Source organism: Rhincodon typus, chromosome 44 (assembly GCF_021869965.1).
Source record: "Rhincodon typus isolate 14 chromosome 44, sRhiTyp1.1, whole genome shotgun sequence".
NCBI classification, from domain to species: domain Eukaryota; kingdom Metazoa; phylum Chordata; class Chondrichthyes; order Orectolobiformes; family Rhincodontidae; genus Rhincodon; species Rhincodon typus.
In genome coordinates this window covers 2,149,535-2,161,349 of record NC_063375.1, presented here as the reverse complement: position 1 = coordinate 2,161,349, position 11,815 = coordinate 2,149,535, and the positions used below count along the sequence as shown (strand labels likewise).

General features: G+C 52.3%; 2 protein-coding genes across 5 annotated transcripts in view; both read right to left on the bottom strand.

Annotated features, from left to right (window-relative positions):
- LOC109924726 (proteolipid protein 2-like) overlaps nt 1-1,196 on the bottom strand; it is a 16,782-nt gene extending 15,586 nt beyond the window's left edge. Inside the window, exon 1 of the mRNA XM_048619899.1 lies at nt 781-1,196. Within this exon, the coding sequence (XP_048475856.1) occupies nt 781-888 (108 nt within the window). The 5' untranslated portion in view covers nt 889-1,196. The remainder of the gene's footprint in view (nt 1-780) is intronic.
- Nucleotides 1,197-4,510: 3,314 nt separating this feature from the next.
- Nucleotides 4,511-11,815, bottom strand: part of LOC125487733 (membrane-associated guanylate kinase, WW and PDZ domain-containing protein 2-like) — a 38,955-nt gene continuing 31,650 nt past the window's right edge. For 3 of the 4 annotated variants that reach the window (XM_048619895.1, XM_048619896.1, XM_048619897.1), the window contains 2 exons: nt 11,448-11,586; nt 4,511-6,169 (listed from right to left, as the gene is read on the bottom strand). In XM_048619895.1, the coding sequence (XP_048475852.1) occupies nt 5,841-6,169; nt 11,448-11,586 (468 nt within the window). In that variant the 3' untranslated portion in view covers nt 4,511-5,840. Of the gene's footprint in view, nt 6,170-10,096; nt 10,417-11,447; nt 11,587-11,815 lie in introns of those variants that run through there. The other variant, XM_048619898.1, reaches the window with a different exon arrangement.

Genomic DNA, 11,815 nt, shown 5'->3' with positions numbered 1-11,815 from the left:
GTGAGGGGGAACAGGGTGACAGGGTGGGTGAGGGAGTGTGGGGGAGGGCATGTTGGGGGTTTGAGAGGGTGTGAGGGGAAACAGGATGAGGGGGTGGGTGAGGGCGTGTTGGGGTTGAGAGAGGGTGTGGGGGGGAAAGTGTGTGAGGCGGGTGAGGAGTGCGGGTGTTCATGCCACAGCGATGGCACTGTTGCCAGGTGGAGCAGAGTGAGCACAACTGAATGAAGGCCCCTGTTCTGTCTCAGAGCTGCAGAGGGCCTGGGGCCGCTGAAATCTGTGAGCAGAAATCGAGTTTCCACTTGCAGCCGAGCTGGAGAGTATCAGCTATTAATAGCTAACAGAGAGTCGTGACATTATCCATGGCCATGTTAATGTGTGCCAGGGCACAGCTGTGTTCACAGAAGGAGGCGGAGTGACAGAAAGAGAGAGAAGGGGAGAAAGGGAGGGAAGAGACAGAGAGAGAGAAAGAGAGAGAACGGGGGAAAGGGAAGAAAAAGAGAGGGAAGGAAGAGAAAGAGAGGGCAGGGCAGGGGAGACGAGACACACAGACAGTGAGAGACAGAGAGAGAAAACCATGCAGAAGGACCCAGAGAGAGATTGAGAGAGACCGGATAACAGTCAGACTGAGCCCGCAAGCAGGAGCTCCATCCCTAGTCTGCGGGTTCGTGAACTCCGCCCTACAGACAGACAAACAGAGAGAGCGTTGTGTGTGTGGAGAACAGTTAGCCTGCTGTCAGAGGACGGGCGTGCCCTGGGCACCCTCCTGTAAGTTTCACTTACCACCTCGCCGAGTAAAACCATGCCTTTCCTGGTGCGAGCATATGCCTGAAAACGACTGAAGAGCCCGTCACCTTCCGCGACAGCGTCATGCTGGTCCTCACTGGACATTTCTTCTGGGACAGCGGCTTGCCTTCTCTGCTCTCTCCCGCAGCCCTCCCTCAGAGCCCTTGTCTTCTTCAGCCACAACAATTTCCTCTCTCCAAAAGAGGGAGGGTTCGTTCAACGGGAAGTGCAGCCTCACAGTTTGTTTCCTTCCCCTCTCTCTCAACTGCTACCTGCTCTTCAAATCAATTCTCGTTCTCTCCCTCAGAAATTAGTCACTCTCTCTCTCTCCCACTCTCGTACCGCACAGAAACAGACCGAACATAATCCCAAACTAAACTAGTCCCGCCTGCCTGTTCCTGGCCCATATCCCTCCAAACCTTTGCTATTTATGGACTTATCTAAGTGTCTTTTAAGCCCTGTAACTGTGCCCACATCCTCCAGAAGTCCATTCCACACCCTCTTTTTTAGAAACTCTCCTGACTCTCTCACATCAAAAATGTGTCCCCAAGTCTCGAAAGCCCCCTTCCTAAGGAAAAGACACCTGCGATTAACTCTATCGTTACCCCTCATGATTTTATAAACCTGTATAAAGTTGCTCCTCAATCTCCTCTGCTCCAGTGAAAAAAAAGCCCAGCTATCCTGCCTTTCTTTATAACTCAAAACTTCTGAAAAATCTCTTGAGCTCTCTCCATCTTAATACTATCCTTCCTATAACTGGGCGACCAGAACCAGACACAGTATTCAAGAGCTTTTATTTTAATTCTGATTAATTCCCCAATATACTTTCATTCACGCTCTAATGCAGTGAGAATACAAACAGAAATTACTGGCGAAACTCTAATACACTGCAGGGCTGGAGTTTAGTCTCAGTGACCGCTGTATAAATCCCCAAATTAGTCCCACTATCCCGCTCTCCCCCCTGCCATTGTCCAGTATCAAATTCCAAACTAATCCCACTGCCCAGCTCTCTTCCCATACCCCGGTATTAATCCCCAAATTAATCTCCCTGCCCCGCTCTCTCCCCATAGCCCTGTATCTATCCCCAAACTAATCCCACTTACCCTGCTCTATCCCCACAGCCCTTTATTAATTCCCAAACTAATCCCACTGGCCCGCTCTCTCCCCATTGCCCTGTATCAATCCCCAAACTAATCCCATAGCTTCGCTCTCTCCCATAGTCCTGTATTCAATCCACAAACTAAGTTCTGAGGAAGAACCTTGTTTTCTGAAGAAGGGTCTAGGCTCGAAACATCAGCTTTCCTGCTCCTCTGATGCTGCTTGGCCTGCTGTGTTCATCCAGCTCTACACCCTGTTGTCCTTTATTTCTGAGGAAGAGACACTGGACCAAAAACGTTAACTCTCATTTTTTCTTCACAGATGCTGCCAGACCTACTGAGCTTTTCCAGCAACTTTGTTTTTATTCCTGATTTACAGCACACGCAGTTCTTTAGGATTTTATTCAGCCCAAATTAATCCCAGAGTCCCGCTCTCCCCATAGCCCTGTATCAATCCCCAAACTAATCCCACCGTCCCGCGCTCTCCCCATAGTCCTGTATCAATCTCCAAACTAATCCCACTGCCCCACTCTCCCCCCATAGCCCTGTATCAATCTACATCTAATCCCACAACTTTTCTTTTCCCCAAAGAGTGGTTTCGGGAATGAACTGCCAGAGGAAGTGGTGGAAGTGGGTTCAGTTACAACGTTCAAAAGACACTTGCATAAATTCATAAATAGGAAACATTTGGAGGGACATGGGCCAAGCGCAGGCCGATAGGGCTGGTTTAGTTTGGAAAATGTGGTCAGCATGGACGAGTTGGACTGAAGGGTCTGTTTCCGTGCTCTATGACTCTGTACTTTGCCCATTCCTCTCAGAACTGTGTAAACCCCAATCAGGTCTCCTCTCGGCCTTCTCTGCTCTAAGGAAAACAGCACTAAGTCTCTCTCCTTTGCTGAACTGCTCCATTGCAGGCCACATCCTGGTGAGTCATCTCCTCCCTACGCAACGAGCAGAACCTTGCACAATTGTTTTATTATCCACCACGATTCACAACTGCAGAGCCTAGATCCGATCTGCTAGCTGTGGGATCGCTTAGCTCTGTCTGTTACTTGCTATATAATCCACAAATTGGGAGATACAAGCTTAACAGAAGGGGTAGGGAAGAGGGGAGGGATTAGGAGTGAGAGAAATGTCCTCAGACAGACACCAGTTATCTCATGACTGGGAATAGAGAGAAGCAGCTCCATTGCGTGTCTTGTACATTGCGAGAGGAAGGACGATTGTAAAAACAGGGATTTATCAGGATGGCTGTATCATTTCACAGCAACGAGCTTGATGCCTACGGTGAACTCAGTTTTTTGTGACTCCGAGTTCCCACCAGGGACAAACTATCAGCAGGCGAAGAGCTGTTTGCAAGTGAAGCTAACTCATTCTTGGGTAACTGTGACCTGTTCCCATTTCCGACCTGCCAGGAAACAGAGAGAAATACACAGAAGTGTGTGCTGTTGCTCTCCCCAGCAGGTGCCGCCTGTTCTCTGCAGTAAAATCTCAGTCTGACCCTGGTGAAAAAAAAAGTGTTATCTTTCCAGCAATACTTTCGAATCGATAAATCAGAGACATTTTCCAAGTGAAACAGTTGCTCTGAGCTAACACAGCGTGGAGCTGGAGGAACGCTGCAGGTCAGGCAGCATCAGAGGAGCAGGAAGAAGGGTCCCGACCCAAAACATCAGCTTTCCTACTCCTCTGATGCTGCCTGGCCTGCTGCGTTGCTCCAGCTCCCACACTGTGTTATCTCAGACTTCAGCATCAGCAGTTCTTAACTATCTCGGAGTTGCTCTGTGCTGTTGCAAACTGCGGTGGAAGTTTGCGGAGGAAGATGAATGACCAACAAGAGGTCCCACCAATGAACGAGGGATCTTCTCAACATCATGATGGGCAAGCAAAGACACTGAACTGACTTTTTTAAGTTTCTCCACCTCTGTCAATGATCCACGTGCCGTTAGAGAGACAGACTGTGCGTGTGTGTTTGGAAGGAGATCGGTGTTTTAGTTAGGACGGTTATGTGCCAGTGGCTCATTCCTGTTGACTTGTAGCTACCTCAGAGAATCACAGAGTCATTAGAGTGCAGGAGGCGGCCATTTGGTCCATCAGTGGCTGCACTAGTTCTCTTCTCTAGTGCCAATCTCCTGCATTTTCCACATCCCCTCTCACCTCTTCTACACAAACAGCCATCCAATGTCTCTCTTGAATGCTTCAATTGAACATTGCTCCACCACATTTCCAGGTGGTGCATCCCAGACCCGAACCACTCACTGGGGGCAGAAGTTCAGCTGACTTCACCCCTTGCACATCATTTTAAATCCACACCCCTCTTTGTCCCTTTTAAGGAACAGGAAGCTTTTCTCTCTGTCCAGCCCGCCCCATGACCCTGAAAAACCTCTCGTTCCTTTTACACAATGAAATCATTTCTCGTTGTGTGCAGAGACCTATTCTGTGCTTTCTACCTCCTTTGATCTGAAAGTGGGGTACAGTTCGCACCTCATTACAAAAAAAAATCTTCCAACATTTGTTACAACTCCGGCATTAATGGGGCTCGATTTCAGGATGACAGCAGTTGCCTCAAACACAAGTCAGACATGGACCAGCGTTATATGTACAGTGACAGGCAGAAATGATGAGAACTGGCATTGGCTTGTGTCACTGAGTCTTTATTCAATGTCCACATATATTCTCAAGATGATTAAAATTTCATTAAAATATTCACTCTTTGTGGAAATGGACGTACATTCAACTTCCAAGCTCTGCATCTCTGTAGCGCCTGCTCCCGTCTCAGGGCAGGCCAGCGGGGATAGACATCAAGTGCATTTTTAACACAGCACAGTTCCGCTGGGCGCAGGAAACAGAGCAGCAGATCGGCGCACAGCACAATCCCACAATCGGCGAAGAGGCTCCTGGGACACTCAGCACCGACTGTTCAAACATCTGGGTTAAGGGATTTGGAGAACTCGCTCCTCTCACCGGGGTGGGGGGGCACTGGGATCTGCGGTGCCCAGCTCAGAAGGCACAGGGGGCATTGGTTTTAATGTCTCCTCCTGAATCGCAGCATCTCTGAGAGCGCCAGCTCCCTCGGCCCTGACCCTCTGACGGCGCCCGCTCCCCTCGGCCCTGACCCTCCGACGGCGCCCGCTCCCCTCGGCCCTGACCCTCCGATGGCGCCCGCTCCGTCACCCCTGACCCTCCGACGGCGCGATGCTGACACTTGTCCCCCATAAGCAGCAGTCTTTCCCTGATTATAATACACTTCCAGCAGGGGTGGCTGGTCCGCCACTTGGGGCATCACCTCTCACCTGACCATTTCCTGCCCATCCCGGCCAGCTGCAACCTGCCCCTTGGACACTACCTCCCTAATATTCCGAGGAGCTTTTCCTCTTCTGGCACAAGCCAGGGCCCTGGAGAGAGCAGCCCCCACAGTCTGCCTCGCTTGCTGTCCTTTGTCCCCCTCTGGCTGCCGCAGTGGACACAGTACTCCCTCTCTGCAGTGCCCGAGCCTGGCGGTAGGGGCCCCCGACTGAGATTTAGACCCCTCCCGATCATGGAACTCAACTGCCTCTGCTCATCGAAGCTGCCGAGGGTTGGCAGCTCTGGAGAAGAGGAGGCTGTATCCTCCTCCCAATCCGTCTCCCTGCTGTCTGAATCGGTCTCCGTGCTCTCCTCAGACAGGGGCCTGCTGTTGCCAAGAGCCTGGGGTTTACGGTAGCTCGGGAGAGTCTGGACCCTGGACTCAACCGGAGCATCGGGCCTAGATTCGAGGAGAGCCCGAGGCCTAGAGTAGCGAGGGAGAGAATGGAACCTGGACTCAACTGGAACATTGGGACTCGAGTCAAGGAGAGCCTCAGGCCTAGTGTAGCCAGAGGGGATTTGGGCCTTTAATTCACCTAAAGCACCAGGTGCAGAGCAGTCCAGGGGAGCCTGGGATTGGGTGGGCTCCGAGATATTATCGGCCCTAGACCCGAGGGCTCACTGCTGCCTGGAGTGATCACGCAGAGCCCGGGACCGAGGCCTGAGGTCGGTTTCAGGCCCGCTATCATCACCTTGTTGGTTCCTGCGGTTCCTCCGGTGTCCCCGGGCACTACCGGCAACAGGCCGGGCATCGGCAGCTTGGGACTGGCCTTTGGACAGTCTCCCCTGTCTCGTCGTCGGATGTTCTGGGCCAGAGGAGAGTAAAGCACGTGGATGGTGCGACTGAGGCCTGGCCTGGCCCCGCGCAGCACCTCGGGCAGGGTGCTCCTGCCTGACTGGAACCACAGTGACTTCTCCAAGGTCTGGCCTACTTACAGCGTCAGGACCTGAGGGGATACAGAGATCTCACTTTACAATCAGAACCTGAGGCGACAGATCACAGAGTTTAGGAGGGGGGTTCAGGGCGAATTCGACAACACATGCCCTCAGAGCTGTCCCTGTCTTGGCAGTGTTTTATGGAGGCAGTGTATAAACAGCTTTACTTTGTTTCTAACCCCGTGCTGTCCCTGTCCTGAGAGGGTTTGATGGGAGGAACAGTGTAGAGGGAGCTTTACTTTGTATCTAACCCCGTGCTGTCCCTCGGAGTGTTTGACGGGGGCAGAGTCGAAGCTGCTTTTCTTTCAGTTCAAAAGACATTCTTTTCAGGTTATAACTATATTCATTACATTCCAAGTATCTGTCCCGGCAAATTCCAGGGCGTTTGGCTGAGAGACGTCACTGTCCGAACAAGCCTCAAAGGACCCACCAGCTGGAGTGTTCAGTGATTAATGTAACTCATTGTGCAAACACAGCACCCAATGTGGTGCTAAACAGCAGCAGGAACAAGGACCATCCCAGTATCGAGCTTCACAGGGATATGGGGAGAGAGCGGGGCAGTGGGATTGGTTTGGGGATCGATACAGGGCTATGGGGAGAGAGCGGGGCAGTGGGATTGGTTTGGGGAGCAATACAGGGCTATGGGGAGAGAGAGCAGGGCAGTGGGATTAGTTTGGGGATGGATGCAGGGCTGGGGGAAGAAAGCGGGGCAATGGGATTAGAACATAGAACAGTACAGCACAGTACAGGCCCTTCAGCCCACGATGTTGTGCCGAACTTTTACCCTAATCCTAAGGTCTATCTAACTTCCACCCCTACCTTATACTATCATCCATATGCCTATCTAATAGCTGCTTAAATGCCCCTAATGAGGCCGATTCCACTACCCTCTCCGGGAATGCATTCCACGCCCCGACTACGCTCTGAGTAAAGAACCTACCTCTGACGTCTCCCCTATATCTACTTCCACTCACTTTAAAACTATGCCCCCTCGTAATAGCTACCTCCACCCTATGAAAAAGTCTCTGGCTGTCCACTCTATCTATACCTGTCATCATTTTGTCTCTCTATCAAGTCACCTCTCATCCTTCATCGTTCTAAAGAGAAAAGCCCTAGCTCTCTCAACCTTTCCTCGTAAGACCTTCCCTCCATTCCAGGCAACATCCTGGTAAATCTCCTCTGCACCTTTTCCAACACCTCCACATCTTTCCTATAATGAGGTGACCAGAACTGGACGCAATACTCCAGATGTGGCCGAACCAGGTTTTTGTATAGCTGGAGCATAACTTCATGGCTCTGGAAATCAATCCCTCTATTAATGAAAGTTAACACACCATACGCCTTCTTAACAACTCTATCCACCTGGGTGGCAGTTTTCAGGGAACTGTGAACATGAACCCCAAGATCCCTCTGCTCCTCCACACTGCCAAGAATCTTTCCGTTAACCCTGTATTCTGCTTTCAAGTTTGTCCTTCCAAAATGAATCACCTCACACTTTTCAGGGTTAAACTCCATCTGCCACTTCTCAGCCCAGCTCTGCATTCTATCAATGTCCCTTTGTAACCTAGAACAGCCCTCCGCACTGTCCACAACGCGAACCACCTTCGTATCGTCCGCGAACTTGCTAATCCACCCTTCCACTCCTTCATCTAAATCATTTACAAAAATCACAAATAGAAGAGGATTAGTTTGGGGATGGATACAGGGCTATGGGGAGACAGCGGGGCAGTGGGATTAGTTTGGGGATCGATACAGGGCTACGGGGAGAGCACGGTGCACTGGGATTAGTTTGGGGATGAATACAGGGCCATGGGGAGAGACAGTGAGGCAGTGGAATTAAGTTTTGGATTGAGTTTGGGAGTGACACTGTGGGATGAACCTGTTGTAGGTTGATTTTATGTTTTGTTGGTTACAGATGGTTCACACATCACCCCTCCCTGGCTTTGACTGAGTCCGTTGCCACAGCAACACAGCAATAATTTTGTCAATACTGAAACAGGCACAGTGGTTAACCAGCTCAGCACCGTTCTACTGCCAATCTGGCACTGGCCAGGGTCCCAGCTCCTCCAGGATTTTAATGCACAGTGATCAAAGCCCTTTGTTCCACGAACCAGATCCCTCTCCCACAGACACAGCTCACTCAGAATCACAGAACGGTTACAGTACAGGAGGAGGCCATTCAAGAGGACATCAGTTATAGAGGATACAGCACAGAAACAGACCCTTCGATCAACCCGTCCGCGCCGACCACAGACCCGAGTCTGACCTCATCCTGTTTGCCAGCATTTGGCCCATATCCCTCTAAACCCTTCCTATTCAAGTACCCACCCAGATGCCTTTCAAACCTAGCCATGGTACCAACCTCTGGCAGCTTGTTCCACCTCCTGTGTGAAAAAGATTCCCCCTCAGGCCCATCTTAAATCTTTCCCCTCTCATCTTAAACCTATGCCCTCTAAATCTATACCCTCCCCCAGCCTGGGTGGGGAACAGCCTGGCCATTCAGCCTATCCGAGACCCTCACAATTTTATAAACCTCTAATAAGGTCACCCCTCAGCCTCCTGTCCTCCAAGCAGGAACGCCCCAGCCTATTCGGCTTCTCCCTATAGTTCCAATCCTCCAGACCCGGCGACATCCTTGTAAATCTTTTCTGCATCTTTTCCGAGTTTAATGTCCTTCCTATAGAAGGGTGACCAGAACTGGACACAGTATTCTAATACCGTCCTCATCGATGTGCTGCAATATGACATTCCAACTCCTATACTCAATGCTCTGACCAACAAAGGTAAGCCTGTTAAAAGTCTTCTTTCACCGCCCTGACTACCTGCGACTCCACTTTCAAGGAACTACACACCTGCTTCCCTAGGTGTCTTTGCTTGGCAACACTCCCCTGGGCCCTGCCAATGAAATGTGTAAGGCCTGCCCTCCTTCCATCTCACCCCTCTCTCCTTCCTGTCTTTCTGTCGCCCTCTCCCTCTCTCTCTGCCTCACTTGCTTTACCCCTCCCTGTCGCTCTCCCCATTGCCCTCTCTTGTCTCCCCCCCCCCCCCTTCCCCCCCCCCTCACTCTCCTCCCTTCTCCCTCACTAGGTCCTGCCTCGCTCTGTCCCCCTCTTTCCATTCCCCCTACACTCCCACTCTGGCTGCCCCACTCCCTCGTCTCCTCTCTCTCTGCCTTGCTCAGTCTCTCCCCTCGCTCTGGCCCCACCTCTCTCTCTCTCACTCTCCCTTCTCCCTTCGCCCTGCCTACCTCCTTCCCGCTCACTCCCTATGCCCTACCACTTATGCTTTCCCCCCTCCACAGCAGTCCCCTTTGCTCCCTCACCTCACTCTCCAACCCCACCCCGTTCCATTCCTCTTCCACTCTCCGTTTCTCCTCTCCCTCACTCTGTCCCTCTCTTCCTCACACTCCTCATCTCACCCACTCACTGTCTCTCCCTCACTCTCTGCCCTCATCCACTCGTACCCTCGCCCTCCCACCCCCTCGCAGGGCTACGCTCACACTTCCCCTCTTCCCCACCCGTTACTCCCCGTAATCTCCCCATCACCCCCTTCGCTGTCTCCCTCTCTCCCCTTCTCTCTTTGCCTCACATGCTCTCTCTCCCTCCCTCACTCTCCCTCCCTCACTCTCATTCTCGCTAACTCTCTCCCCTTCTCTCTCTGCCTCACCTGCTCTCTCTCTCTCCCTCCCTCACTCCCATTCTTGCTACCTCTCTCCCCTTCTCTCTCTGCCTCGTTCTCTCTGTCCCTCCCTCCCTGCCATCCTTACTACCTCTCTCCCCGCCTCACATGCTCGCACTCTCTCTTCCCCCCCCACTCCCCCACCAATTTCGCTTCTCTCCCTCTCACTACCCCCTCTCCTTCCCTCTCTCGGACTCTCCCCGTCTCCCTTGCTCTCTCTCCTTCCCTCCCCATCTTCTTCCTCATTTTCCTTCTGGCCTTGCTCCTCTGCATCTCTTGCCTTCTCTTCCTGCCTCACTCTTCTCCCTCCCACTCGCTCTCCCCTGTTGTCTTTGTCTTGCTCACCTTCTACCCACCTCACCCTTCTTCTCCCCTCTGCCAGCTTTCCTCCACCTCTCTCCAGCTCAGTCGCCCTCCCTCCCTCCATCCCAGCTGGAATTCCCGGCTGCAGGTGGGAAAGCTGTGCCCCTGCGCTCAGCCAGTACCCACCGAATGCTGTCAGAATGGCCCAGCAGGAAAAAGCAGGGCTCCCCATGCCGGGAGTTGGTCACACAGACCGAGAGCTGAGATGGGCTCGTGGCTTTGGGAGGAGGATGGGTTGGGGGTGGAGGCGCAGGTGGCAGAGTCAAGAAGCAGCAGGAGGAAGACAGGAGACGGGAAAGACAAGAAAAAAAAAGAGAAAGAGAAGGAGAAGACAGTTAATAAACATCAGTCACACAGACGAGGGTCAGAGGAAGAGACCCTTGTAAAATTCAGCACTGCTCACAGGCAACCATAGCATCATAGAAGGCCTACAGTGTGGAAACAGGCCATTCGGCCCATCGGGTCCACACCGACCTTCCGACGAGCATCCCATCTCCGCATTTCCTACCCTAGAACTACGGGACAATTTAGCACGGCCAATCCACCCTAACCCGCACATCCCTGGGCACTACGGGACAAATTAGCACGGCCAATCCACCCTAACCTGCACATCCCTGGGCACTATGGGACAATTTAGCATGGCCAATCCATCCTAACCCGCACATCCCTGGGCACTACGGGACAATTTAGCACGGCCAATCCACCCCAACCCGCACACCTTTGGACTGTGGGAGGAAACCGGAGCACCTGGAGGAAACCCACACAGACATGGGGAGAATGTGCAAACTCCCACACAGATAGTAACCTGTGGCTGGAATCAAACCGGGTCCCGGGCACTGTGAGGCAGCTGTGCTAGTCACTGAGTCACCGTGCCGCCCAATCATAGCCACGGAAGATGATTCTCTTCGCCAGGTGTCACTGTGGTAAACAGGATCATCATTGGCCAAACTGTGCACAGAAAGACCAAGCAGCGGTGTCCTAAAGGTGCCTCTTAGTACCTCAGGACAGGGCTGAGCTCCCTTAGCGCTGACCCTCCAACTGTGCCTGCTCCCTTGGTGCTGAGGCTCTGACAGTGCCCGCTCTGTCGGCGCTGAGCCTCCGACAGTGCCCGCTCCCTCAGCGCTGAGTCTCCGACAGTGCGGCACTCTCTCTGCGCTGACCTTCCAACAGGGTACCCACAATCTGACACGTCTGACAGTTCTTGTTCTGGACGACAGTGTAGTCACTAACACTGACTCAGTCACTTACCAAACTCAGGGACCTGCCCATTCCCACAGCGCATTAGGAGATGGATCTTGTCTTGACCGTGTCGGATCAGTTCCACAGCTCGAGCATGGCTCATTCCCACAGTTGGCTCCCCATTGATCTCAACCAACTGGTCACCAATCTAAAGGTAACATATACAGACACTTCGATTCAGTTAGTAAAGCACAAATACACTAACACACTGATACACCCCGCACCCCTCACTGTATAACACACTGATACACCCCGCACCCCCTCACTGTATAACACACTGATACACCCCGCACCCCCTCACTGTATAACACACTGATACACCCCGCACCCCCTCACTGTATAACACACTGATACACCCCGCACCCCCTCACTGTATA